Raw genomic sequence first — 27,579 nt, 5'->3', positions numbered from 1 at the left:
CAGAAGGAAAACATCACTAGTGAATTCCTCAGCAATGCTGCAGGAGTGACTGCATAAGGCGGGACATTGTCCTCATGGCTCCTTCCCCCTCTTTCTGTCCCCCTCAAGAAACTCTAAGAGAAAATGCCAAGAGGCTGTTATACAGAGCAGGAACTCTGCAGCCTTCCACTTTCCTGCAGCCTTCCACTTTCCTAGATCCAAGGAAGTTCCTGTGAGAGTTCCAAGACAGAGCCCTGGGGCACCCTATTTCCCAGATGTATTAAACTCAGGCACAAATGTCTCTAGAAGAGACAAACAAAAATGAAGAAACAGTCATGCCCATAGAAAATCAATGAGCAGCCAGCTATACCATAAATACACATCAAGTTTAACTGCACTGGAGACTCATCCAAGTTCCACAAACTATGTCATAACCAAAGGCTGACACAGACCATCTTCTACCAATACTAGTCAAAAACAAGCAATGCATCTACCAGAACAAAGCTTTCATTCTGCCCTTTCTTTTTCTTTTTTTCTATTTTTTTCCTGTGATGCGAAGAGAAAAATACACACTATTGTTGCTATTACTTATATGTCATTACGAACCTCAGCCCAAACCGGAGCCTTAGAGAAGTCAGTGCTGCTCAGACATTCAGTGACAAATGGACCGGTGCCTTACAGAGTTTACAGTCTTCACAGACAGACACAAAATGAAAGAATAAGAAACAAAAGCATGGAGACTTACGAATGGTCATCCTGAGAAGGCAGGAACTAAGTTCCTCTGTCTTAAATGTGGAAGATGTGAGCTCAGTCTACTCAAGAACAGAGCCCAGGACCTCCTCCCTGCAGAGTGAGTGCTCTAATTCTTGGGTTATTATGCAAGAGGAAGATAAGTCACATCCATCTTCAAATGACTAAATGGATCCCAACTGCATGGAGACGCCAGCATTTATTTCCTATTGTTCCTCTATATTCCCAATGGAAGAGGTATTTACTTATCCGAGGCACACTGAATCATCCTCGAGTGGGTGGATGGATGGACATAAGGAATGGGTCTCTCTCTGTAGGTCTTCAGCAAGCAAATACCTCTCTCCCTGGATTGCACTTAAGCAGCTACGTCTACTAGTTCAGATCATCTGTTTAACACTATGTACCTAAGTGCTTGAATTAAATGGGTTCTCCACAAGATAAAATGCCTCTCTAGCAAATGCCAGTGTTTCTGGATTTTTCAGATAAATACCGTGGTATTGCTAATTGTAGTGGGCCTGACTTTCATCTGGAATAAATTACTGTTGTTGCTGCCAAAGATTGGCCCAGAATATTCATGTAAAACTGCAGGATCCCTGCAAGAAAATGAGGCTCTGTGTTAGGTGGAGCCTTGTTGCTAGGAAGGCCTGTTGTTGAACATTTTTATCCGAAAGATTAAAAACATGATTTGACATTATGGTCTCTTAGTGCGGTAAACTGCTTTCAAAACCACAGTCTAGTAATAGTGCTTTTGTCCCTGCTTGCCATCAGTGGCAGACTCTCTTCCCTTTCTTTTTCTCAGAGTTATCCACAAAAACAAGACAGAATAGAACCAGAAACCAAGAGCTTTTTCAAAGGTAGAATATAATTTAATCTTTAAGACATAGAACAGAACAGCGTGGGTTTTCTCTGACTGCAGACTTCTTTCAATTTAACCGAAGATAAATATTTGGATAGCAACCAACGGGATATTTAATTGTCAGGAATTATTATATTTAAAGAAAGTGCTAGAGATTTTCAGACTTGTTTTCCTATGTGTGTTGACAACCCATTCCCATCATTTACACTCTGTGTGTCATATACAATACAGTCACTGCTATAATTTGTAAATTGTTAATATTAGGATTGTAGGAATGGCTACACTTTCAGCTCTACATTAAAAAGACAGCTTTTACATCAACATCTGGCTAAACTTCCATTACTTTCTCATCCACTACTTGTACTTCTCCTCCCCCTTTTTCTCATTCTTCCCAGTTCTCTCCCTGTTGCTCCCTTGTCTGATTCCATCTGGGAACCCTGGCTGCTCTCTGCTGCTGTGCTAATTATGAACCACAAAACAAATAAACATGGGGGGAAAAGGGCAAAGCCCAACGTAAGAGGATATTTGATATAACTAACGATGTAGATGTCTCAGACTGTGCACATAATCAGGGAACAGCACCATCTGAACTTGAACACGGTATCTCTCCTTCCTACCCTCTTCCCTACTGCTTGTGGCACTCATTTGTACCCCTTTTACATGAAGATGAAAGGTCTTCAGGTCAGAATCACAACTTTGCATAAGTATGTTCGGCAGTCACAGCAACAGGACTTGTGCTGGGACAAAGTGCTCTTGAAACGCTACTGTCATTAGCAAGAAACCAACTATTCAACCTGAAAAACCTAAAATGGATTAGAATAGTAAAAGTTTCTGGCTTTTCAGGAGCTATTCTCAGTACCACTTCAGATTTACTATGATCAGAAGCTAACTTTCAAACTTTCAGTTTCTCTGCCTATCTAGATGTAAAATAATTCCATAATAATAATTTGTTAATAGAGACTCCATTAAGTATTACTAATGGGAATTTGAAATCTCTGGATGAAATGCACAAATAAGTGGATTTATATGAACAGAATCTCCAATTGCTTCATCAGTGAAGCAGATTCTAGTTCAAAATATATGGTAAAAGAATTTTAATAAGAAATACACATATCAGCAGATAATATATAATTTAACAAATTTTCTTTATAGGAGTGTATCAGACGACTTTGTTGGATTTTGTGTACAGCCACAGAAACACCTCCAGAAAGATCCAAAGAATATTTCTCATATCAGAAGAATAATTTAATTCAGAAAAGAAGAAAACATAAGCACTTCTCCCAAAGAAAATGAATTTGTAGGATGATGTAGCTAGAAGAAATTATATACATTCTATTAATCAATAAAATACAGTTGTCAAGGGAACACTGACATCAGAAAGTGAAATAGAGAGGTCCGTCTTACATAAACACACACACATACCAATATGTTATGTGAACTTTTGCAATCTTGCAGTGACTTCAAGGAAAAATATGTTTTCACAAACTAGCACATATTTTCCCAGGCTTGATAAATTCTTGTGTAAGAGCTTTTATGAGATTTTAGACAAGTTGTATTTTGTTTGGTAGCCTTTGTTCTTGTTCTTTTCTTACTGGAAACAAGGAAATGTTGGGAAAAATTGCTTTCAATGAAAATTAATCCTCTCTACTAAAGTGACTTAAAACAATGAAAACTGGAAGGGGAAAAAACTCTACCAAAGCATTAGAATATCAGTCCTGAGCATTGTCAATATTAAAAAGCTTGAAGATTGTATATGATTGTATATGTATATTCCGTTATGCTGATTGCAAAGGACAAATTCTCAGTACGAGGATTGTAATTTAAGAAGGGATTCTTTTTGCACAAGACTTACAATTCTTCTCCTATCAATGTTTAACCTGGAGGCTTAACTCTGCTGCCTTATTCAATAACCGTTACAATCCTACTGGGCTGAGCAGAATGCAACACAGAGCAAGATGCTATGGAGGATGACTACGGGTGATACCATCCAGCCCCTTCTAATCTCTGATCATATATTTAACGTGACTTGTTCAGGAACTTATTTCAAACCTACCTACCAGAGCCTCTTAGTACAAATGTAGGTTTTTTGTATACAGGCAGCTTCTTCCGTTCTACCTAAATGAAGTCCAGAATTTCAAGCAATGTTCACAACTTTTTGTCCTTGGATGCAAAAATCATTGACAATACTCATTACTCTTCCTTGTGGCTCCCTAAATTACTGCGTATGTTTCACCCTCTGTATGCTCAGCCCCATGGAGCTGGCAGATACTTTCCTTGCTTGGATGCCATCAAAGGCAGGGTTGAAGAATTAAGACAGAGTTATAGCTGTCTACTGAATTCAGACTTGAAGCTCAGGTGGACTATACAAAAGCAATAAAAATAAATAATATAAACCACGAGGGCATTTGACTGCTGTCTTAAAAGTCTGCCCAAATGCTTGTTATCAGTATTTTCAAGTCATTTCAAGACTCCATTTTCTCAATAACAATTTTTAAACTGAACTAGTTCTTTAAAATGAACTAGTTTACCTTATCATCTAAAGTCACTGAAAAAACTGCAGTGAAGATATCTTAGTGAGATGTGAGACAGACTCTTAATCTCCAGTTTGGTTAAAAAATGAAGTTAACTCATTATGCAGTTGCCTGAAATGCTCTTGTAACGCTGAACTTGCGGTGTTTTCACAAAGAACTGGGAATACGGGATGGCATTTTCAGGTATGTATAAGTAATTACAGTCCAAACAAAATAGTGTCTTCATTCCTCACTGAGTTAAGTGATGAAAAGGCTGACTATTATGTGTGTTTACTTCTTCTATTACTTTGGATGTATAAATTAGACATGTTTTTACAGGTCTATGGAGATTTAATGTACAAAACACTAAATATTAATATACATCTATATTTTGAATTCATTGCTTCAGAAACACAAGAGAGGTCCACACTGTTGTGCCTGCATATCCCAATGGCTCCTGGTCATCTGTGGACATGACCCTATAAACCAAATCAGGATGACAGGACTGCCTAAATTCCACTGGCCACTGGTGGAAGGATGCACCTCTGTTACAAAAAAATATCTCCTGGACAATTTGCTATATCCTTCATCTCCAACAAGAGATGGCCATTTTCCTGACCAATGTATCCCTGCTGGGACACAGGAGAGAGAGAGGGAAGAAAGAGCACTCTGTTCTGCTAGAGGAAACAAGCAGAGCCACTTTCTGGGATCCTCAGCAGCCAACAGCAGCAGGAAGCCATGAGGACAGTGTCTACTGGAGAAACTGGGGTACCCCATGAAGATATAGCAAAGTCTGGAGGTGGCCATGTGAGGCATGGGATGCTCAGTAACCACCCATCAATGCAAGCCAAGGTAGAATCTCCAAAAGTTTCCCAGAAACTAATCCAAGTATGACAACAATGGGATTTTTTTCGTTTATGCTCATGGCTGGTAAAAGACTGAAATTCACAATTTTCAGTTCTGTTCAGAGCCTGCTAAAATGCTGGAGTATACAGTAATCCATTTTTCCCCAAAGTCATAGAATCATAGAATCGTTAAGGTTAGAAAAGACCAGTAAGATAATCTAGTCCAACCATCAACCCATCACCACCATGCTCACTAAACCATTCCCTCAAACCAAGTCACCACAATATGGAAGACAGAACAGTAAATTCAGTAAATAATATGACAAAAGACAAAACAGTAAATTTGTTCCTCCCAGCAGTGCTCTTGAAAGATGTCCCAGCCTCTGACTTGAGGTTCCTATTCACCTTCTGCCCAAACTGTTGGCTGTTCAGGCAGATTTCAAGAATGGAGACAACCCTAACCAACGCTTGCACATGACCTTCAATGTCACTTGCAAGTAAGTAACTTAACTGCAGCTTTAAATGACAGTTATTTCTGTATTAACCTTGATGTATAATATCATCTCCACTAAAGTCCCCTCAGTAAATCCTTCCTTTTGTGCATAATGTACACAGATTCAATAGAAGCCTTTACGTGACACAGTATGATTATGCTTTACAGAGTCTACTTACTTTCAAAGGCATCAATAAATCACCAAACCAGAGGTAATTAAGGAACAAAACAATGCTAAGGATTTGATTTAAATACACAAACCCCAGAACATTCAGGCCTCAACCTCAGCCCATCCTGTCTGTCCCTCCATGCGAAAATGTTCCTCAAACAGCGACTGATCTTAGATCATCTGGATGTGTTCATGGATGGAAACGGAGTTTAATGTAGGCTCCCCTGCCTTTTATCTGATTAAGTAAGAATCTTATTATTATTTTAACTTTACAATCACTTAATTAAAGCAATGTCCTAGCCAAAAATAATTGTCTGGGTGGCCTGACTATTATACCACCATGTTTTTCATGAGGTGACCTTTCTGCTGAGTTCAAGAAACCATGCTTGATCACTAGATTTGGGTGGGAGTTTTGCTTTGTGAGAATTATGAGTACATTACAAGGAAATCCTTCTTGATTTATACATATTTTTTCGCGGAAGGTACAAAAAAAGTAGCCATCAACTTAATGCCACTTAATGCTGAAGGCTTTCAAGGGTCACATGAAGCCATCATTTTTATGGGACAGCAAAAATTTGTGATTCTAGATTAGAGTTATATATGAATAAGTAAATCATTTATGCATCACCTCCAGTTGCCTCACTCTGCAACTTCATGTGGTACATAGCAGCTTTCCTGTTACCATATGTCCTGCACAGACATTCAGTGAAGTATTTTATAATGTTCCACAGCCTGCAGAGCTCCCTTTTAAAAAAATATAAACCTGATTTCTTTTTTTTTTTTAAACAATACATTGGCTTCATCTGATAAGAAAACAAGAGACAGCTGTGGATCTACAACCTGCCCTATGCTTGTCATATACTACACTGCAAAGCACAAAGAATGAAATTTACCAAAAAGTGAGATAGGGTGCAATGACAGTGTAAACAACCTACTGGAAGGCACCTTTGCAGCAGCCTCATGAAGGATGCTACTCAGCAAGGAAGAGACTTAATAAGCTGAGTAATCGAAGTGCAAAGACCATAGGGGCAGATTTCTCTGGGCCTAAACACATACTGTGACTTACAGCTCTACAAACCTCTACAGAAGAGGAACAAGACAAGGGCTGGTAGTCCCAAACTGGCTCTGAACTACTTGGCAAATGCAGTCCTAATGGATGAGAAAACAAGTTTGCATGTGCTTTTTTTCCCTTATGCCAAATGCATGATTGAAGTAAGTAAGATATAAGTTCATGTCAGATGCAGCTTCTCTAGAACAGGAAGTGAACAGATAAAATGGAACATCTTAGTTAATGAGCTTCGAGAGAGAAGAGACATCTAATAGGGTTCTATTAGCAATATACCACATGCTTACACTGGATCTGTTTTCTAGCACTACCTCAATGAAGAGTCTTCTCATTGAAGAAGGTGCTCTCCCTCAGGGACTCCACAATAATGGAAGAAGTCACAGGAATACCAGATTTGCTCTGTCATAGGGCAGCTCATGAGCACACAAAAAAGAAAAGGATTGGTAGCTTCACCCCAAACTCAAGCTATCAACCACTCAACAACTGACTCTCCTGATTAGATCTATCAAAACCAGGAAAGAATCAAATGCATTTGATCAAGATAAAAAATGGCTAGCCCTCTGGGACACTTCTAATAAAAAGATGTTCTGTAAAAGAATAATCAAAATGTCTCCCTGGCAACCCAAGTCATTCCATGATTCTATGATCACAGAACCACAGAATTGCTCAGTTTGGAAAAGACCTTAAAGATCACTGAGTCCAACCACAACCTAACCATCCTACCCTAACTCTAACAACCGTCTGCTAAATCATGTCCCTGAGCACCACATCCAAATGGTTTTTAAACACATCCAGGGATGGTGACTCAACCACCTCCCTGGGCAGCCTATTCCAGTGCTTAACAACCCTTTCTGTAAAGAAGTTTTTTCTGATATTCAACCTAAACTTCCACTGAAAAGAAAAAAAATAACAAAACTAGCAAAGTAGAAAAGTTTAAGATGAACCTAAATTCCTGTAAACTTAAAAATCAGAGGTCAACATGTGAGCAATTAAGAAAAGTCTGATATCTGTAAGTATATCCCTAACAAACACAGAAAATGAGCACACCTCAAGACTGCCTGGTGACCAACGAAAGCAGAGAACCTCAGCATGCTGAAAAACGTCACAAGACATCAACACAAGACAACGTTCAGAACGAAGGTGATGCTGGCTGTATTCCTGGGACACTGTTTAAGTACAGTGATTAATGATTCCTATCAATCAGATGCAAACATTTTGTAAGTATGTGAAGCTTCCTTGGCTGTTAGGGTGAGATATGATTTTTTTCTTTCTTTCTTTTCTGCTCTGTCAGTGAAGAATGTCTTGATTGTACTGAGTGGTATATATGGGAAACTGGATGTGATGGGATGGAGACAGTGATTCCTTCTCTCCAGCTCTGCTGCGTGACCCTGCAGTGGACATAGCACTGTAGCCATCAGTAGAAGGCCCTGTGAAGAGACTGCTGAGTGTAAAATGAAGTCATATTGCCAACTGAAAAATCCATTTTCTTCCCATTTTTTATTTGTCTTCAATACAGTAGCAGTGTACTGACCAGTAAACGTTACCTCCCTGTCTTGTTTCATTATACTAAAACACTGGCATGGATTTCCTGCAGCATGAAAGTAAATGTCTGTAGATATGCCCGGCATATAAGAAGCACAGTGACTGTCATGCCATGATGTGAGACTAATTGAGTTGAAGGCAAACACCTCGGCTGACAGGCAGATAGAGCACACAGAAAAACAGCAGTAAGGTAAAGACAAAACTGTACAGCATACTTCAGTTTTATCTCTTAATAAGAAAAAAAAAAAAAAAGAGAGAGAGGAAAAAAAGAAAAATTCTGCTTATTTTAACAACAAACTCTGTCATCATCCTAGCGTGCAGAAGTCACGTGCCAAAGTGGGATTAGCTTTTTCAGCAAGCCCTGCATGCTGAAAACAGACTTTTCCCACTGACAGGAAATCTCAGTTTTGGTCACAGACTCTTTCCTCCATCTTCAATAACACTGCCCACTGTTGGCCAGACTATTGTCAGGCTACTGAAACCTGTATGAAGTTCTGTCCATTCTTCTTTTACGAGTAATTCCCCAAATGTACCCAATGCTGTCAGGAAAAGGGCAACGCCAGTGGAGGGGACAGTGGTAAGCACAGCCTGCAACTTTTCATTCACTGAGACCCAGGAACAAGAAGCAAAACTCTAACTGTCAGCAGAAGAAAAAACAGCAATGGGAAGTATGGGGCTGTCCACAATGGTCCAGTCTCCTTTAAAGGTGCCAGCAACCCAAACCAGAACAGGATGTCAGGATAATGCAAAGAATCCACGCGTTTTTTTTCTTTCTTCCAGTTGTCCCCACCATCAGTCACCGTGCCCCCTCCCCCTAAAGTAAATGAAATCAATCAGCAGGGATTTCTGTAAAATACATAAAACAGTCATCTTCCAGACTCTACCAGAAGATAAACGGTTCCAGACATTGGACTGCAGCCATTTTCCCACACATGCTACAGTGTTTTGTCATCCATATTGGGCCATAATAGTGAGCGGGTTTTTTTTTTTTTTTTTCACCCCCTCAGTCAACAGCCAATGCTTTTGCTTCTAGCATGGAGCAACTAGCACAGTAAAATCACTGCAACAGGAGTATTTTTTTCAGTACGCTTCGCAAGATGACTGCTTCATTGCTAAAAGCACAGCCTGGGGTCTTGTACAGGACTTTCACTCTATCTGCTACAGCTAACACTGTCTTCTCGCTTCTGGAGCCAAGCAGACCTTTTGGGATTAAAGCATATCACCCCCAAAACAGCCACTGAATGAAAAGAACGCGAAACAACAAGCAGTGCAAACCTTATCTGAGAACTTGCTAACAAAAAATAATAGGATTGCTTACAATCTCTTATGCTGGCTTTGGTGCTTGTCTCAATGAAGGATACAAATACATGAAAAAGATGCATCACAATGTGAGTTTACAATTCATTTATAATAAAAGTATTTTAAAGCAAGTCCTTAATAATCTGTTAACACTAAATGCACTTTGGAAAGAACCATGGGGCTTTTTCATCATTAAGAAATGTGCAAACAAATTCTATCCTTAATTAAATCAGAAGTAATTTTATTAACTGCAGTAGACTTAAACTTGCCTTACATCAGCGTAAGCAGGGGGAGAATACAGCCCCAGGCTGTTTATATGCCGCAGTTCCAGTTAGTTCAGATCTATTTGGGTGGGAACTCCTTTCCCCTTTCCAGAAAGAATACTCCTGCCTACCCTTCTTCACCTCGCAACTGGGGCCAAAGCAGTCTTTCTTCTACGATATTTTTCAGAAAGGTTAGGAACAAATCTTATCCTCGACAGGAGATGACCTTATTAAATAAAAGCAGCCTCTCAACTGATGGACACCAGCAGTTTTAAAGTTAGTTTACACATTTTTAAAGAAGCCACCACAAACAGATAAGCTTACTTACATCTTAAAAATAAATAAGAACTTTAAGCACAAGCTGTTTTATAAAGGAGACACTTAAATCTGTTTTCAAAGCTGAAAAGCCCTTCCAAGCACTGCTAGCTGCTGTATCAAACATTACTGCCACAGCGTAGAAACTTACTGTCTGCAGATAGATATCCTTAGGCTTCACTGTACCTTTGAACCAAAATCACTTTCTTCTGTACTTCATTTTCTGGGTTCTTGAAATGTGATTCTCAGTTTCTGACAGATGGCTCCTCTGTCACTGAGCGCTGCTTCTGCCTCCTTATCACTGCCAGCTAATACTTCCACCAGGCTTAGCTGTTGTCTGTGGAGCTGTGCTCTACATCATTTCTACTCTGATCAATGCTCTGCTTGGTTTTAGGTTGGCTTCTAGTCCCGCCTCCCACTCTTGAAGAAACGAAAACTCACAGCTGGATTTTCTATAAATCATCCCTTTTAATAGCAGCTGAGCAAGTATGGCAAATACTACAGCTAAGACCTGCTGCTCTATTTGAAACTTCAAAAACAATTCTTCATCTTAATGATGCACACATGAAAGTTAATCATGTACTAAAATCACTAATACTGAAAAATAGTGGCCAGATAATTGTGACCTTCAGGGCTCAGAAGCTGATTAATGTAACACAAAACTCCTCTCTGTTCCAGAGGGGGAATATAGTAAAACACACTGCCTCGGTGAACTGTTTCATATAATGTTTTGCTTTGAACAGGAGCTTGTCATTCTTACAAAGATAAATTTACATTTACAATATAGGGCTTTTGACAGGCTAACCCCGAATACACACTGTTTAGGCTAGCAGCCCTTAGCTTGAAAGAGCTTTTACCACACCAGCTCTTTTGAAGTGTGAGCAGGAAATACTTTTATTTTCTGCACGGCACTGAATACTCTACACAGCACTGAACTCATTATCATGTTTAACAAAGCGTGGAGTATAAAAGCAAGGTGGTACCATAAAAATAGCGCCGCGAACTTTGTTCCCATGAGCAGAGCAAAACAAAGCTGCTTCTGTAAACTGCAAATTGTTTTAATCCTCCACCCTCCAGATCTTCTTAAGAAACCGTGCTGTGGAAATTAAAAATTACTGGGCAGATCTGGATCCAGTCTGAATGGGCTGCAAAACCCAGGAGCTCTCAGCTCTTTCTGGCATGAGAGCCGCACCCTGGCTGAAAGGGTCTGAAAGGCTCTCTGCCCTCCGCCTGAAGATGAAAAGTCTCCCAACAACTGCTATGACTCCATGGCACACAGTCTCCTGACCTAGCCCGTGGCTAGATGAGCTGAGGATGGCAGTCTCAGATGTGAAGAAGGAGCCCTTCAAGTCTCATATGGACACCAGCTTAGGGAGAAGTGCATAACGGTGTGCCAGGAGTGGCTTTCCTCCAGCTATGCTTCTGCTCCTAGCAGTCAGGGATGCATGGATTTCACCAGACAGATGCTGGAGCTGGACTGTAGTGCTTAGTACTCACGGCAGACCCATCTTCTTGAATGAATCCCACCCTTTTTGAAGCTGATTGTGCCCATTCACAGCCATGTTCTAAAAATATAGTGGAAAAGCACAGAGAAGGTATATCTGTCTACTTACACCTACTCACTAACCATTTCATTACATGCCCCACAGTTCTTCCAAGTTCTGTTTCTCCACATGATAAATGACTTCACAGGTTTCTGTCATAACCCATTTAATCCTTTTTTTTTTCTATGCTGAACAATCTCATCTTTTCAGTGCCCATGATGATCAGCCTTGCCTCCCATCCCTGTGTGTACCACTACTCCCAGTATGAGATGCAGTTGGTCCTCCAGTTCTCATTGCAGAGGCTGACAGTACAGCATCTGAGTTCAAACCACGCTCCCAGACTGTGACTGCAATTTGTGGAAATACAAAAATATGTTCAGTTTCTTTGATAAAAATTTTTGCAGAAGTCACTGAGGATGGTCTGTTGTAATCTGAAAGCTCTCCACATAAGAATTTGAGAACAATCACAACAGACAAATTTCTAATTACTAGCCAGGAAGCCTAAAAGAAAGCCTTGTAGATTAAGTAGCCAACAATGCTTTTAGCTGAGGGCAGCATGGCTTTGATGTAGCTACTACTCTCTTAATTAGTAGCCATATGATGTGGGTCCTGGGCCTTCATCCAAGCAGCTGTGGCTCAGATTTGTCAGTAGCTTGATGATGGAGAGTGAAAGGAGCAGGGAAAAGCACCATCCCTGTGCCCCATACAAATATGTAAGGGCAAACATAATTAATCTTGCTTTCCACGTGCTGCTGTACATTCAATACTTATCAGTTATCAAAACACGCAGGACTGATTAAAATTACTTGTTTGACCTTTAAAATGTACTTGAAAATCCATAAATGAGACCAATCAGTAGTACGTAGCCATTTGAATGATAACAGAATTTTGAATCTCTAGCAAATGTTGTAAGAGGCGATTAAAGCTTTGATACCACAGTGTAACATGTACTATATAAACCCAGGATGAGGATCCTCCAAGGACTGGACTTTTAGAGAGCATTCTGTCTACTGCCTAACATGAAAAAAAAGCATGCTACAGGGTTTGGTTTCAGACAGTTTGGTGGTCAAGAGATCATCCAGGGATGAAGGACAGCAGGATAGTCCCTCCTGACACTGTTCACAAACATTGTAGTCCTCACTTCCCCCTCTCCTTGAGCTAGTCATGAGATCCAGTGAGACCGGACACCAGATCAGACTTCACTGAGCTTTCTGCTGGTAAGACGTACCGTGAGACACAGATCTTCATTTGGGCCAGCTTACCTACAATCTCTCCCTCTGCTGACACCAGAAGAACCATGGACCTGCTTTTTGCTGAGTTGGCTTCTATCAGAGAAAAATCTTTAACAGGAAGAGTTCCTCTGTAAGGAATTAGATGCCCATCCAAAGGCATTCAGTGTTCACAGCCCCTGTAATACAATTATTACAGAATTGGCAGAAGAAGCAACTGCAGAGCTCCACAGCTCTGGTGAAAGTCTGCCCTGATTTGTTTTTAGAAAGCTGAATAATGAAATCACAGGGTCCTGGGGTAACTGAGGTTGGAAAAGGACCTCAGGAGATCTCAAGACCAAGCCCTTTGGCCTTCTGGCCCTTCTGAAACACCATGTTCACAGTTTCAGATCCCTACAACTGCACTGGAAGGAAGAAGAAGGAACACATTATTTGCCATTTTCTTTCTAGGCAACTTGTAAACAGAAAAGATCTGTCTTCTCAGAGCAATGAGGGCAGCTATGCCTGCTTGTTCCTGGATTACTCTTGGAAGCTGAGTACATTTAATGCACCGAACCTTCTACCACAAGGCTGTCAGGTGGGAAGGTTTTAATAGTTCAAAGGCACTCTGACTTTACAATGTATTTGCTTATAATGCAGTAAAAAGGATTACGAGCCTCCTGAGAAGAAACAAGAGGTACAAGAACACTGCTGGAAGGATGACCAAGCCTAGCCTGCAAGGAGACAAGGACTCATGTTGTGCCAGCTCGCTCAGCTCCTGACAGATATCTCCTCCCTGCTTTGATTTCAGGTAGTTGAGAAACCCATTCTGAGCTGAAACATCTTCAGGGTTGTGCTACACACCTTGCTCTCCACCAGCGCTGCCCTCCAGCTCAAAAGCTGGTATCCATCTTCGGTCTTCACCCTGCAGCTCCAGACAAGGAGAGCAGCCTCTACCCATGGACAGGAGACTGAAATACAACCACTGTTCTAGTCTCCTTCAATGAGCTATTTCCCTTCTAATAGCTTTTCCAAATGCACCAATATGAGCTGAACAAGGCTGGGCGATGGGGAAAGGGAACTGAGTGATTTGCTGCAGCTGGGCCTCATGGCTTCCAGTGGAAATGAACTGGTGGCAAGGCCAGCAGTGAGGCTGCCTTGTTAGGCTCCATTAGTGATTGACTTGCCATTAGCCTCTAATTTACAAGCACATGTAGGCCTTTGTTCTTCATTGCTCTCAACTGCCAGCCTCCCAGATTACAGCAGGTATTTCCTGCTGCTGTCCCATAATCACATGGCCACACAGCTGATAACCGCCCTGCAGCCGCCAGCCGGGCTGCCCTCAGAGGACATTGGCAGCCAGTGCTCCTCTCTGCCCTACTGTCAGCTGGTTCCCTTCAGTCCTTTATTACTGCTCCTCCTGAGCTAGCCCTGGAGGATGCTGGCGGAAAATCTGAGGTTTTCTGTGCCACCAGGACAGGCAGAGTCTAGGGCAGGCATATCCAACCCATGGCCCACGTGCTGCATGCATCCTGGCCAGGCTCATATTGCAGCCGCCCCCTGCTCTGCGTCATCATGGCAGCAGCTCTTCCCCGCCAAGTGGCTCAGCCTGGCCTGGCCTCAAGCATGCACCCATTGCTCAGCAACAGCCACACAGTGGTGTGCCATCAGCACTGTATGGGCTGAAAATGGGACAAAGAGAGGGTACAAAGCAGCTCTAACTCTCATATCCACCATACACACTCAGTTGAATTGAAACCCGCATGTATAACATGTAGCATGCACTTGTGCCACTTGGTGAGTAAAACATAGTGATGGACAAGAATATATCATAGAATCATAGAACAGAATCACAGAATCCTTAGAGTTGGAAGGGACTCCATTAAAGGTCTTCTAGTCCAACTCCCCTGCAGTGAACAGTATTTCAACCTACCTAATCACAGAATCATAGAATCACCAAGGTTGGAAAAGACCTACAAGACCATCCAGTCCAACCATCCGCCTATCACCAATGGTTCTCACGAAACCATGTCTCTCAACACAACGTCTAAATGTTCCTTGAACACCTCAAGGGTTGGTGACTCCACCGCCTCCCTGGGCAGCCCATTCCAGAACCTGACCACTCTTTCAGAAAAGCAGTAATGTTGTCTTGAAAGAAAACAGAACTGAAAAAAAAATAAAAAAATAAAAATAAAAATAAAAAAATTAAAAAATAAAAAAGCATGGATGAAGTGTTCAACAAAAAATGGATAGATGAGTATTTTTGTGTCCAGCCAAATAAAATGGCTCTGTGCTTAATTTTCAAGAAAGACATGTCAGTTTTCAAAGATTATAACTGAAAAGACATTATATGCAAAAACGTGCTGCCAAATTCCATGTATTTCAAAGAAAATGTTGTAAAGATAAAATAGAGGAAAAAAGTCTGTCATATCAAATATATATATATTTAAAGTTACAACTCAAACAGACTCTATTATAAAAGCTACTTATGTGGTAGCAAATGTGATTGAAAAAAAATCTAAACCATACACTGACGGCGAGTTTATTAAGCAATGTTTGGAAAGCATGTAACTTATCTTGATTAAAAAAAGATTTTTTAAAACCAGTTTGTCTTAACAGAATATAGCCAGGCACACTGAAGAAAGAGGAAAATCTATTGAAAAAAAAATTGGAGAGTAAAGTTGCTATTTTCAAACTTGTGCTTTGGTGATACATGAAGTTATCAATGCTATAGATATGGCTCAATTTGCTGTTTTTGTTAGAGGTACTGAAAACAAATGTCACAAAAAGATTGGCTTCTTTGATGCCATTAAAATACATGACTTAAAGGTTTTTTTTTTCTCTCTTCTTTATGTTTTAATAAAAAATAAATACAAAAAAAAAAAAGAAAATAAATTTTGTTACTAATATATATGAACTATATTATACATTTTATATGCAGCCGAAGACAATTCCTTTTTATTCAGTACAGCCCTGGCCATTCAAATGGTTGGACACCCATGGTCTAGTATTAAATGTGAAGGTTGGTGGCCCTGTCTGCAGCAGGGGAGTTGGAGCTTGATAATCCTTGAGGTCCCTTCCAACACAAGCCATTCTATGATTCTATGATTCTGTGGTTTAGAGGCAGTGGCCTCAAGCAGTCAAAGATGTCCTTTCCCTTCTGCAGTTAGCTTAATCCCAGTGTCAGAGAACGCTGTCTCCTGCCTGTGATTCTTGCAAAACATCCTCGATTTGCAACTGGTCTCTGAAATCCTGAATTCAGGAACATTTTGCTTTCAAATAAAATAAAATATACATTCATCAGAGTTCAGGTTTCTCCTACAAACACACTCATATTTTTTCCAAAAGATTATGAAATTCTTAAAAGCTACAGATATGAGAGAATATATCCACAGATAACACTGATACACATTGAGCAAAAAACGACAGGGAATAAGGGGAAAGAAAAACAGTACCTAGGTTACTGTACTTGAAACTCTGCATCAAAATAGGTATTTCAAGGCAAAATCAAAAGAAAAAAGTTATTTTCACATTGAGTGTGAAAAACTGTCATAGGCAGTTTTTATGCTCTTAGCCAAGACTGACATTTTTTCAAAGAGCTCCTGAGCCATTTGTCGTAGATTTACGATTTCAGTGCTTATGTAAAATAGGACAGTTGTACCATCTCCACTTGATGAGAAAGCCATATGCTTTTGCATTTTTATATAAATTTCATTCTTTAAATGATCAAAATATGTATTACCTAACTCATTTTTCAGGCAAATCTACCTCAATTGTACTTTGTACTCTTGTAGATTCTCAGTGTCTTTCTACTGCTAGAAAATCTCCGTAGTTTACATGACATATGTCTCCCTTAAATAGCCAATATAGATGTTGTTCAACTCAAAACTCTACAGCTTGAGTCTCACAGAAGTCCAGCAGCATCTCCCTGATTTGCTTATCACACCACCAAACGGCTGCTCAGCCCACCTGCCTTGCTGCAAACAGGCAGCTCTCAGAGCTGAGCCAAAAGCAGCTTGGTTTGGGTCAAAATGGGTGATAATTCCTATTCTGACTCCCATCTGGTGATATAAAACACACTCCAACAAGCCTTGTGCCCTCACATTTCCCTTCCCAAGGACCAACACTACTGCCCTTGATTTAGGGCCATCTCCTCCTTGTCTCCCTGTTCCTGGAACTCTTGCATCCTCTGCCCTGTACTATGCCCCAACATCTGCTCCTGATAACATGCGCCTGTGGGACAACACATCTGTGATAAAACCCAGGGGCCACAAAATGTTATTACTGCACTTAGAATAGTACGAACCTACTTTAACACGAGGTTCAGTTCAAGCACAGCAAAGGCAAAATATTTCAGTTGTTCAATCAAACCCTTCAAAGAGCTCAGAAATAAAAATTCTTGGAATTTTTGCATGAGTCAAACTTTTTACAAAAGTTTATATAAATTGTGAATCACTGGTTTGCTTCAGGGGAGGAAAAAAATCTTGTTTTCAGCAGAATGTCCTGAAAATAAGTAATTAAAATCATCACTAACAGACAATAATCATCTGGAGTGCTAATGTCCTTCTGTACGTAAAAGGCTTGAAAAGGACAAAGTAAGAGAGAAAAGTTCAGCATCAGCATTTGTCTCAAGACCCAGCGTGCTCAGGGACTGACTCACGATCTCTCCTGTAGCGAAACAAGAGCTACAACAGTTATTTCTGCTACTGCAAGGAAAAGTTAAATTTCTAAAGTTAAGCGCAGCTTAAAATGACTCAAGTCATAAGTAAACTACCATCTGAAATGTCATCCTGAGAGACATCATCCTTATCATCCCCCAAGCATGGGTCAAAGTGCTGTCACTGTGGGCAGAAAATGTAGCAGCTACTGGTAGGTTGCAGTAGTGCTGTACAACAATAAAAGACTGGAAGAAAAGAATATGGTTTCCAAATTAAACAGCAGGAGAAATTTCTGCCGACAGGATGTAATTACTGCTCTTGTAAAAGAACTGTGGAACACTTAATGGTTTCAAGCACTAATACCTATGGAAACAGAGCGTTCCCTAAATACCCAGCCAAGTGCTAGATTACAGTTGACTTGGAGAGCAGTAAATCACCAAGAAAACATCCTGTACTGCTAAACACTTCAAGGTCCTCATTCCAAATACTGCTCTAGTTTGAATGCTGACGTCTTTGAAATCAGGTATGATCACACCAGGGTGAAATTTCTTCCATACCTCACAGGAGCTGTCATTAACATACTGACTGTGCTACAGACCTAAATACTTTCTATCACAAAATCTCAATGCCAGATCTATAACTTTTGCAAGTAATTTATCTGATACGACTATGATAATTCCAAACAGTCTGTTTCTGAGCACACAGGATCTGAAACCACTTAAAATATAAATGGAATTACTGCAACATAGAATCATGAAAGTTGGAAAAGACCTCAAAGACCATTCAGTTCAACCGTGCACCTATTCCAGTATTTCCCACTAAACCGTGTCCCTCGATACAACATCTAAACATTTCTTGAACACTTCCAAGTACAGTGACTCCACCACATCCCTGTACAACCCACTCCAATGCCTGACCACTGTCTAAAAGAAGTATTTCCTAACATCCAAGCTGAATCTCCTCTGGCACAACTTAAGGCCATTCCCTCCCATTCTATTGCTGTTATATGGGAGAAGAGGTCGACCCCCACCTCACTACAACCTCCCTTCAGGTAATTTTAGAGGGCAATAAGGTCACCTCTGAGCCTCCTCACCAGACTAAACAATCCCAGTTCCCTCAGCCATTCCTCATAAGGCTTCAGACCCCTCACTAGTTTTGTAGTCCTCTGAACATGCTTCAGGGCTTGATGTCTTTTGTGTAGTGACGGGCCCAAAAATGAACACAGTACTCAAGGTGTGGCCTCACCAGGGCTGCATACAGAGGGATGCTTCTCATGCTGGCAACCCTACTTCTGATACAACACAGGATGCCATTGGACTTCTTGGCCACCTGGGCTCACTGCTGGTTCCTGTTCAGTTGGGTGTTGACCAATACCCCTATCTCTATTTCCTCTACACAGTCTTCCAGCCACTCTGCCAGAAGCTTGTAGAACTGCCTGGGGTTGTCGTGGCCAAAGTGCAGGATCTGATAGTTGTTCTTGTTGAACTTGAGATATCAAGGTAAATGCAGTAACACAACAGCATCTCAACATTTACATGCTTCTGTTTATCATTTTCTTAAGATCTGACCAAAATGCATTTCCAGAGCAGAGGTAAGAAGCACCATCAAAATGCAGCAATACTTTAATTATTTGTAGAATGCTTCCAATGCTTGAAAGCCTCTTTGTAGAAAAAGCATTGAGTGAAGTATGCCAGGCTTTAAAAACCTACAGCATTCAACTCTTGCATTTCCATGCAAAAATTCATAACCATACTTCGGAAAACAGACAAGCAGAACTCTGCTCAAAGCAGCTATCCTGTTACAAGTTTCTTATTAGTTATAGTAAGGCAGCCTTCAGCTTCAAAGAAAGCAAGTGTCCCAGAACATTCTTTTATTTCTTTCAAAAAAGCAACGCTTTCAAGCCATAGCTGAATAGCAAAGACCTTCAGCCTTCCCACAGCAAACCACCTCCAAACAAGTCTACAAGGCTTACCTCACCTGTTGCAGAATATCCTGCATTTTCTGGAGACTTTAAGATGGAATTTGTTGAAAAACAGAACAGTGTTACTTATCACAGGTAGGGATTGTATCTAAGCAACAAAGGGAGGCAAAGTTTTTCTGCACTGTCCTCCCTCAATCCTCACAAATATCAGCAGAAAAAAAAATGCTTATATGACAATTCATTTGAGCAACTGCTTTGGAGCTTAACAGGCTGTAATCAACACATCAAAGGCTTATTTTAAACAAGCACTTATAAGAATGGATGGAAATTCTCAATGCTAGCTATGCCAATGAGTTTGTGATTCTCCCATATTCACACTGATTGAAGAAAGCAAATGAATCCGGTTTGTGATTACTTTACAGCATCATTCTTTTTTAAAATTCTTTTTTAAAACACCCTTGTTAAGCAAAATTCAACATACTTGAGGCATGAAACGCAGTCTCCCTGACCTTTCAGAAACTCAAAGATCTAAAGTTTGCTTTTTTGCAAATTATGCTATTGACAGATTTGTTTTCTTTCATCACAGGCATGAATGCAAACACATGCACAAAAAGCTTTGCCAATCATATTTCTGTTGTCTTCCAGATCATTCAGAGCGCCTTACAGAGGGGAAAAAGACAAATCAGATAAAAACTGGCATTTGGGGAAAGAAAAGAATGGATTCTTCCAATGTTGCTTCCTGCAAAACAAGATTTGCTTGAGGATTCACGCTTATACGTATTATTTTGGCTATCACAGCTGACGTAGCCAACAGAGGACGCTACTTAGTTAGAGAAATGAAGAGCCAAAACACAACCAAACAGAAAGAAGGGATTTGTCAGAAGAGTCAGAGACCACAAGATTTTATTTCATTCATATCATTCTACTACCTTCTTTAACAGTCCCAGCTAGACACATTTTTGTGGACCAAAAGTCTGTGACAGTCTTGTCGTCCTCTCATGGAAAAGGCAACAGAGACATCCTGGCACAAAAAGACCACACTCCAGTTTTGTTCTCAATCATTTCTTGGAAAAAGGGCAGAAAAAAATCCTTCTCAAGATACTACGCACCCAAGAACAATGCTGCATGGTTCACTGTGAGTCATTTCTTTGCAGGCTTGGCATTCATCATATGAACTCAGGAAAGTCATTAAAATCGTTATGAATAACTTTGTCATTTCAAGTGCTTGCAACAGATAAAAAGTAAGTCTTTACAATAAGATACCACTTCGGGGACACTCTGAGATCATCTTACTATAACTTCAATCTAAAACCATTCAAAATGTTTAAGCAGTATTTTCAGATGCTCTAAGTAAAGCAAGGCATCCTACATCTGACTTGAAAAAGAGTTCTTCAAAGGAAAATCAAATGCTACAGTAAGTGATACAGATGCCGAAGGAGGCAATACACTTTCCCCTTGCTCACACCAAGGACTGCCTATCTTCTTGGTTTAACCCAAAGTGAGCCTACTATAGCTCTGCAGTGTTTTCTTCTCTCCACTTCATTACAGCCAAGCAAAAACACAGAGAAAAGGTGTCACATAAAACCACTTTTCAGGAAACTTTTTCTTTGCTTTAAGAAACTTAAGGGATTTACCTCATACAAATCCATAGTTAAAGGAATATGCACGCTGGTGTTCTTATCATATGGGAACAGCTTGTATAAACTTTGAATAAAAGTTTACCTATGAGTTTCATTTGTATTTGTCATATTTTAAATACCACTGTTAGAGAAGCCTGAATGAGCAAGCAGAAAGCAGAAAAAAAATGTAAGAACTGTGGGTTTTTTGAAGCATCCCTACAGACTTATAAATGATGAAAATGGCAGTATGATATGAGTGATATGAGCAGTGCCAGCATCCTGAATCATCTTCCATCTCCACTCCCAGCAGGATTATCTGGCAGTGCCATGGAAGAGAATCATGTTCTTTGAGACTACATCAACTAAATTATCAAATATAATTAAGGGTCAGGACTTATAACAGCACATGAACCAACCAGCCTGATTCACAGAGGTTTTTTGTACCTGTAACTTCTTTTCTGTGCTGATATTATAACGTCTTGTACAGCGTGAAGTTGCATCATAACAACAACCTTTGTGTTAGAGTGACAGAAGTTTATCCTCAACTCAAGCACATCTATCACCATAAAACTCTAAGGAACAGTTTTTCAGACCTCAGCAACTTCAGCCGAACTTAGGAGAAATCAGCCAACAATACCCCAAAGATACTGGAGATGGGAAGCAGAGACAGACTGCACAGAGAGTGTATTTTTGTAAGTCTTGCTACCATAGGAAACCAGGGAAATTTTATACTGGCTAAAATGAAAAGTTTTCCATAGATTTACTGGCTGGAAACTCCTGCAGCTCTGGCTGTTGCCCACTAGAGGCCGTGAAGCACTTATCTCTTTCCTGACCCAGATTACCAGAACCAAATAAAAAGGAAAAGAGAAATAGAAAATGCGCTGAAACTTAAAAAACCTGTGAGCATTAAAATCTCTAAACCTCTCCCACCCCTGGCAGCCCGGTGGGGGCAACCAGCTGTGGAACAGGCCTCGCTGGAGCAGGACAGGGAGGAGCGTGTGGGGCAGCTGAATGGCGGGTGGCTGCCCCTTCATGACAAGCCCAGCGTAAACAACAAGTAGTCAAACTTAATGGGCCTCTTTTAAAATAAATTCTTCCTATTGAGTATCCTTCACAACTGCATCAGAGCCTGGCGCGCTGCAGCTGTCAACAAGAAGGATGTCAAGTGTGAGTGGGATTTAACGAGGGGAGTTTGCTGCCGAACTAAAGCAATGAACAGGCGTGGACAGAAACAATGGGGTGAAGGCTTGACATGCTGGGAAGAAAACCTGAAAATGTCTGCTGGTGTGAGAGAAAAGTGAGGTGAGAAAAGACTCAACTGGGTCAGAACATTGGAGGTGGAAGGCCAGAAAGAGGCAGGACTGTTATCACAAGGCAAGATGGAGGCAAACAGGAGAACGGATCAGGACCCTCTGGCCAAGGGAATGAACCAACACACCGGGGGGACACATCATACCCTGATGGAGTGACACAGCAGAAAATTGGAGATGAGAGTGTCAAAAAATTGGAGATGAGAGCAGTTGCGGAAGAGCTGTGCTCTAATGGGAAAGCATCAAAACAGGGCTTCTGCATAGAAAGTGTAAAAGCATGGCTTCTGCAAAGCACTGAAAATCAGAGTTAAATGTCTTCTTGGAAACATAATTTGTTGCAGATTATCTAGGAACCGACAAAGGGTCAATGCAGATCAGATTATTCTTTGCAGTTATTGATTGCCCTGCTTTCAGCAACATTGAGTTTCATCTGCCATTGTGCTGTTCACAAACCCAGCTTAATTATGGCTTATTTAAGTCCCTTTATCTTCCGCTGTCTGGATTAATTGAATACTTTCGTGTCTTCTGAAAACTCTGTGGTATTTTCCATGCTTTTGCAATAGATCATTAAACAACACAACTATGTCACGCTATTCCTAAAATGAAATTTCAAGGCAGCCCAATGAAAGCCAATGGCCTCAGTGAAAATGTTCACTTATTTCTCTTCTTTGAAGAAGTCCTCATGTATTTGGCAACCTTGTGGTCAAACTTTCTATTAAAAAAATATATAGAATATAGAGAATACACTGATTTGGGGACTGTGGATTTAAGTCTCTTCTGGTTTGTAGATACCTCAAAATATTAGGGTATTATGCAAGAAGTGAAACTTCTTTTCCTCTGACAGCTGTTTCGGAAGAAACCAGTGATCAGGTAGTTTGCACCTAAATATACAACTTGGAAAGCTCAATGTGGATGGAGATTTTGTTTTTTGCATCCCACCTTTACAAGGAGCTGGTGATAAGCTCTGAAATGCAGCAGAAGGATTTTTTGAGGCAGATGCCCTCCTCTTCTGCTTCCAGCCCAAAATCTTCTGGGCATCACACAGCTTCTCTGATTGACGTTCAAGGAGAAGCAAAGTCCTTATCTCATACTAACTTCTAACATGCTCCACTTAATAGGCAGCCCTGAGAGCAGCTACAGGTGTTCACAAACTCTTTAATCTAATCTTTTGTTTTTTTGTCTGGTGTCACAGAAGTCAGACTTAATAGGTTTGCAATTATTAGGCAGTTAGAAAAGTTATTTGCACTTTGCAGTTTGCTGCCAGAAATGCAGCAAGAGACAAGCACCAATGTCTTGTGAATCCCACAGCTGCCGTGACTTTTCCATTTAAAGAAAGAACAGTTGCTTGAGGCATTGTATAGACATGCAAGAACACACAAACAGTTTGTTAATACTGCAAGTGAATTCGCAGTTATTGAGAGCAGATGGTCAGTTCTCACAGTGAATGAACTAAGGTTCATCTAGACTTACAGGACTGCTGCAAATGACAAAATGATACCAAATTCATAAAAAGAAATCCTACATAGCCACAGAGCATGGCTTAGATTTGAATCCTATAGAAAATGGCTTAAACTCAGATAAAGTTGTCACTGTTAAACTGAGTCACAGGCTTTACTCCACATTTCATTCCCTTATTTTTGCTGGTATATGTAACTCTTATAGCAGTCAAAACTAAGCTAAAATAATAAGGTTCTTAATATAATGATTATATTAGCATCGTCAAAAAAGCTAGGAATTAAGCTAATCCTTCCTCGTGCCACTGCAATTCTGTGGCAGCAATATTAGTGAGAATGGAAAGAGCTGTGAAGTTACATACAGCCATACAAATGTTGCTTTAACAAATTAATCTGTGACATATTCCAGAGCTTGTAAATTCTTTCCATACACATGCTGGTTGTAAAGATTCTATAAAATAACTTTATGGAGGTATGCAGAAATACTCTTCAGAGCAGATTGTGGGCAAATACAAGTTATTATCACCATAGGTAGTAGCGGGTCTATACAAATGGAAGGCCTTCCATAAGACCATGTGCCTTTCAGCCTACATTTCTGTTTCTTACCTCATTTTCTTAATCAAATAGGAGTGTAACTACTGAGGGGAAGAAGGGAGGCTTAAGCAAAGAGTTTTGTTGCGTGGCTCTTCGTGCATGTGTCCTGCAATTGAATTCCAAATGATCAGCCGCTTCCTGCAAGGCCCCTGAAGTCAACCTCCAAAACCTCCTTCCCTGAGACATATACTCAGCTTTCCAGCTGATTACATCTGGACTGTGAACAGTGAATGACCATTAAGGTTAATCTGACTGCCAATTTACAGGTCTTTGCAAATGGGTAAACAAGTACTGAATTCTGTGCACTGACCCAAAGGCAGCTGACAGGGAGAGTTGACACACACCTGATTCACTGAGCTTTAAGTAAGAAGAGAACTGCACTCTGAACTGCAGGAGTGCTCTGAATACCAACCAAAAGGCTGCTACAGCACTAATGTCAGAGATTGGGCATATGTAATGGAAAATTGTATTTGTATTGTATATGTAATGGAAAATTGTATTTTCAGCACGGGCAGGAATGTTGGTTTGGTAGGACTGGTAATCAGTGCAACTTACTCTGACAGATCCTTCCATTCTAGATCTAGGGCTAACAGAGGAGACACACATTTGACTTGGTTTGCGGCGCCCTATCAATGCACAGTATTGGTCCTGTATTACTTATTTTGACCATACTCGTCTGGCTTTGGCTTTGAACAAGTGAACTAGGCAGCTCACGATGGTGAGTTCAGGCATGAGGACTTTGAAACTGCATTATAAAATCCTGAAATTTAGCTGATTGTTGACATCACAATCATTTCCGTATTTCCGTATTCATTTCCATACTTATACGTGTATTTGTGATATTACCCTTTTTTCTCCATATTAATGACATAGGTCATATTTATTTACACCTCAGCCTCTGTGGATTTCATGGCTTTGAACATACCAAGCCCTGCCACAGTACCCTCTGGAATGACAGTGGTTATGATAAGGAATGAAGGTAGAAACAAATAAGGAACCGAATAGCCATGCATGGTCCAACAGCAAGTTAAGGAAGATCTCTGGCAATGCCTGCTCCTGTTTCCTCTCCTACACATCTCTGTTCCTACCCTAGTATATCTCTATGAAGATACTGACTACTCCATACTGACTCCTGACCCATAAGAGCTCTCTCTACCTTCCCTTTGTGGGATGGAATCGCCGTATTACTGTATGAGTACCAACCTTCATCTGAGAAATCAATGAAGCTCCTGCATCGCTATTTTTTATTTAGTGTTCCTTTCTCTGACTGCCCCTAAAAAACCCCTCGCATTACCTATGAGTACATGAATTTGCACTTGCATGCTGGATAGTATTTAAATTTCCAGGTATATGCTTATCATATCATGCTCACTGAACATAGGAGGAACTTCTTCACTCAGAGAGTGGTGAAGCACAGGTTGCCCAAGGAGGTTGTGGATGCGCCATCCCTGGAGGCATTCAAGGCCAGGCTGGATGTGGCTCTGGGCAGCCTGGTCTGGTGGTTGGCGACCCTGCACACAGCAGGGGGGTTGAAACTAGATGATCATTGTAGTCCTTTTCAACCCAGGCCATTCTGTGATTTTGTGACAGAAAAGCTCTCATCAATATTGTGCAATCAACTTCACTCTCTTCTTAAGTCAAAAATCTGCATAGCAAGCCAGTTCATTTCCATATCACTGTAAAATTCAGCAAGTCCATGTTCTGGTTTATGACACAATGTAAAAAATAAGTTGATGCATATGGCAAGCTTACCCTGCAAAAACACTTTCCATACCTATTGTTATGGAATCTGCAGGTGCTGTAGTTGTTTTGCAGAACTGCTGAGTGTTGTAGCCATTTGCCGAATCCTTTCTGTTACAATTCCTTTTTTAATACTGAACTTGGAAATCCTAGGACACTTTACAGTCCTGCACTGTCAGTTACAACATTATGTTAAGATTTTGGTACCTTGACTCAGTACCACAGAACTGCTTCAAAGCCTTACAAACCACTAAGAAAGAAAAGATTATGCAAGTTTTTTTGACAGAATGCAATCTACTTCTTAAATTGAAACCTATAACATGTATTTTATATTTTAAATTGAAAACCTATAAAAGAATATTTCTAGAAATACATTAAGAACAGTGCATTTGTCTGAATTGTTTTGTGATCCCAGAGTTATTTTATTAGTTTATGGTATTGTACATTCTGTAACAATTCTGTAACAATTGAATATATGGTGACTACTTCATGGAAAAACCTAAGAAGAATACTCCATGACAAGCTGGTGCTATAAGCAGTTGGTTGATTCATGACCAGCTACTCAGGCCCTACAAATAAAATGTATTATCAGCATAAAATTCACTTTTGAAGAGTGTAATTACACCAGTCTGCTCAGCTGGCATCCCTATGAGTCCACCAAGCTATTCTGAATAGTTTTATTTTTCCAGAAGTTTGTAAAAAAAAGTTTCACAATAGCTGCAGTGATGATCTGAGGCAGCACTGTAGACAAAATGTTGAGGTAGAATGTGATAATGAAACAGTTGTGTGAACAGAGAATTTTTTCATGCGCCTCAATAGCTTCAACATTTCTTTTTTATTTTTTTCTTCACCAACTTCATTATGTAGGCAACATCTCCTTTAAAGAGAGCTCTACCATAAATAGTCTGGTGAACAAGCATGCAAAATAATAACAGTATTAGCACACAAAAAAAGTAATTTTGGCATTTGGCATAATAACTGTGAGGCCATTTGAAAACTGCTGTGATCACATAGTATTTGGACCTCTGTTCATCAGCAGAGAAGGATCTGGAGCTGGCTTAGCTACCCAAGGATTTCAGATTTCCAGACACATTTCTAATTTTATATAAACCATTTTTTTGTCCTTTCTAAATCTGACACTGCTCTTCCTTAAGGGCCAGGATTTGGAGGGAAAAAAAAGCAGAAAATCCCATGGGATTGAAAACAACAGATGTTGTCTGTTTTAAGCTTTATTCCAAATTGCTGAATTTAGTGCTTTTAAGATTTTTCTGCCTCTTTGCAGAAGCCTGTGATTTGCTCTTTAATGGATTTTCAAGATGTTGACTCGGACTGGAATATATGTGAGATTTTCAACTTAAAATGTGCCATTTTTCTGGGGTGTTACTAAAAACATAGTAAAAATAAGAGAGAACCAGTATGAGGGCAGTATCACTGTGGATCAGTA

At 40.2% G+C, this 27,579-nt stretch overlaps 1 protein-coding gene across 13 annotated transcripts in view; it reads right to left on the bottom strand.

Moving 5' to 3' along the window:
- The window catches only part of STARD13 (StAR related lipid transfer domain containing 13), a 332,321-nt gene that overhangs the window by 67,111 nt on the left and 237,631 nt on the right, over nt 1-27,579 (bottom strand). The window contains exon 1 of one of the 13 annotated variants that reach the window (XM_090133234.1): nt 10,239-10,942. The exons of 10 other annotated variants lie outside the window; for them this stretch is intronic. Coding sequence is in view for 1 of the 3 variants with exons in the window: in XM_090133224.1 (XP_089989350.1) it covers nt 725-734 (10 nt within the window). In the remaining 2 variants the exon portion in view is untranslated. Of the gene's footprint in view, nt 1-724; nt 1,347-10,238; nt 10,943-27,579 lie in introns of those variants that run through there. 2 more of the 13 variants (XM_090133242.1, XM_090133224.1) reach the window with 2 other exon arrangements.

The sequence above is a fragment of the Phasianus colchicus genome, chromosome 1 (assembly GCF_987193195.1).
Source record: "Phasianus colchicus chromosome 1, bPhaCol1.hap1.1, whole genome shotgun sequence".
NCBI classification, from domain to species: Eukaryota; Metazoa; Chordata; class Aves; order Galliformes; family Phasianidae; genus Phasianus; species Phasianus colchicus.
This window is presented reverse-complemented; position numbering and strand designations above follow the sequence as displayed.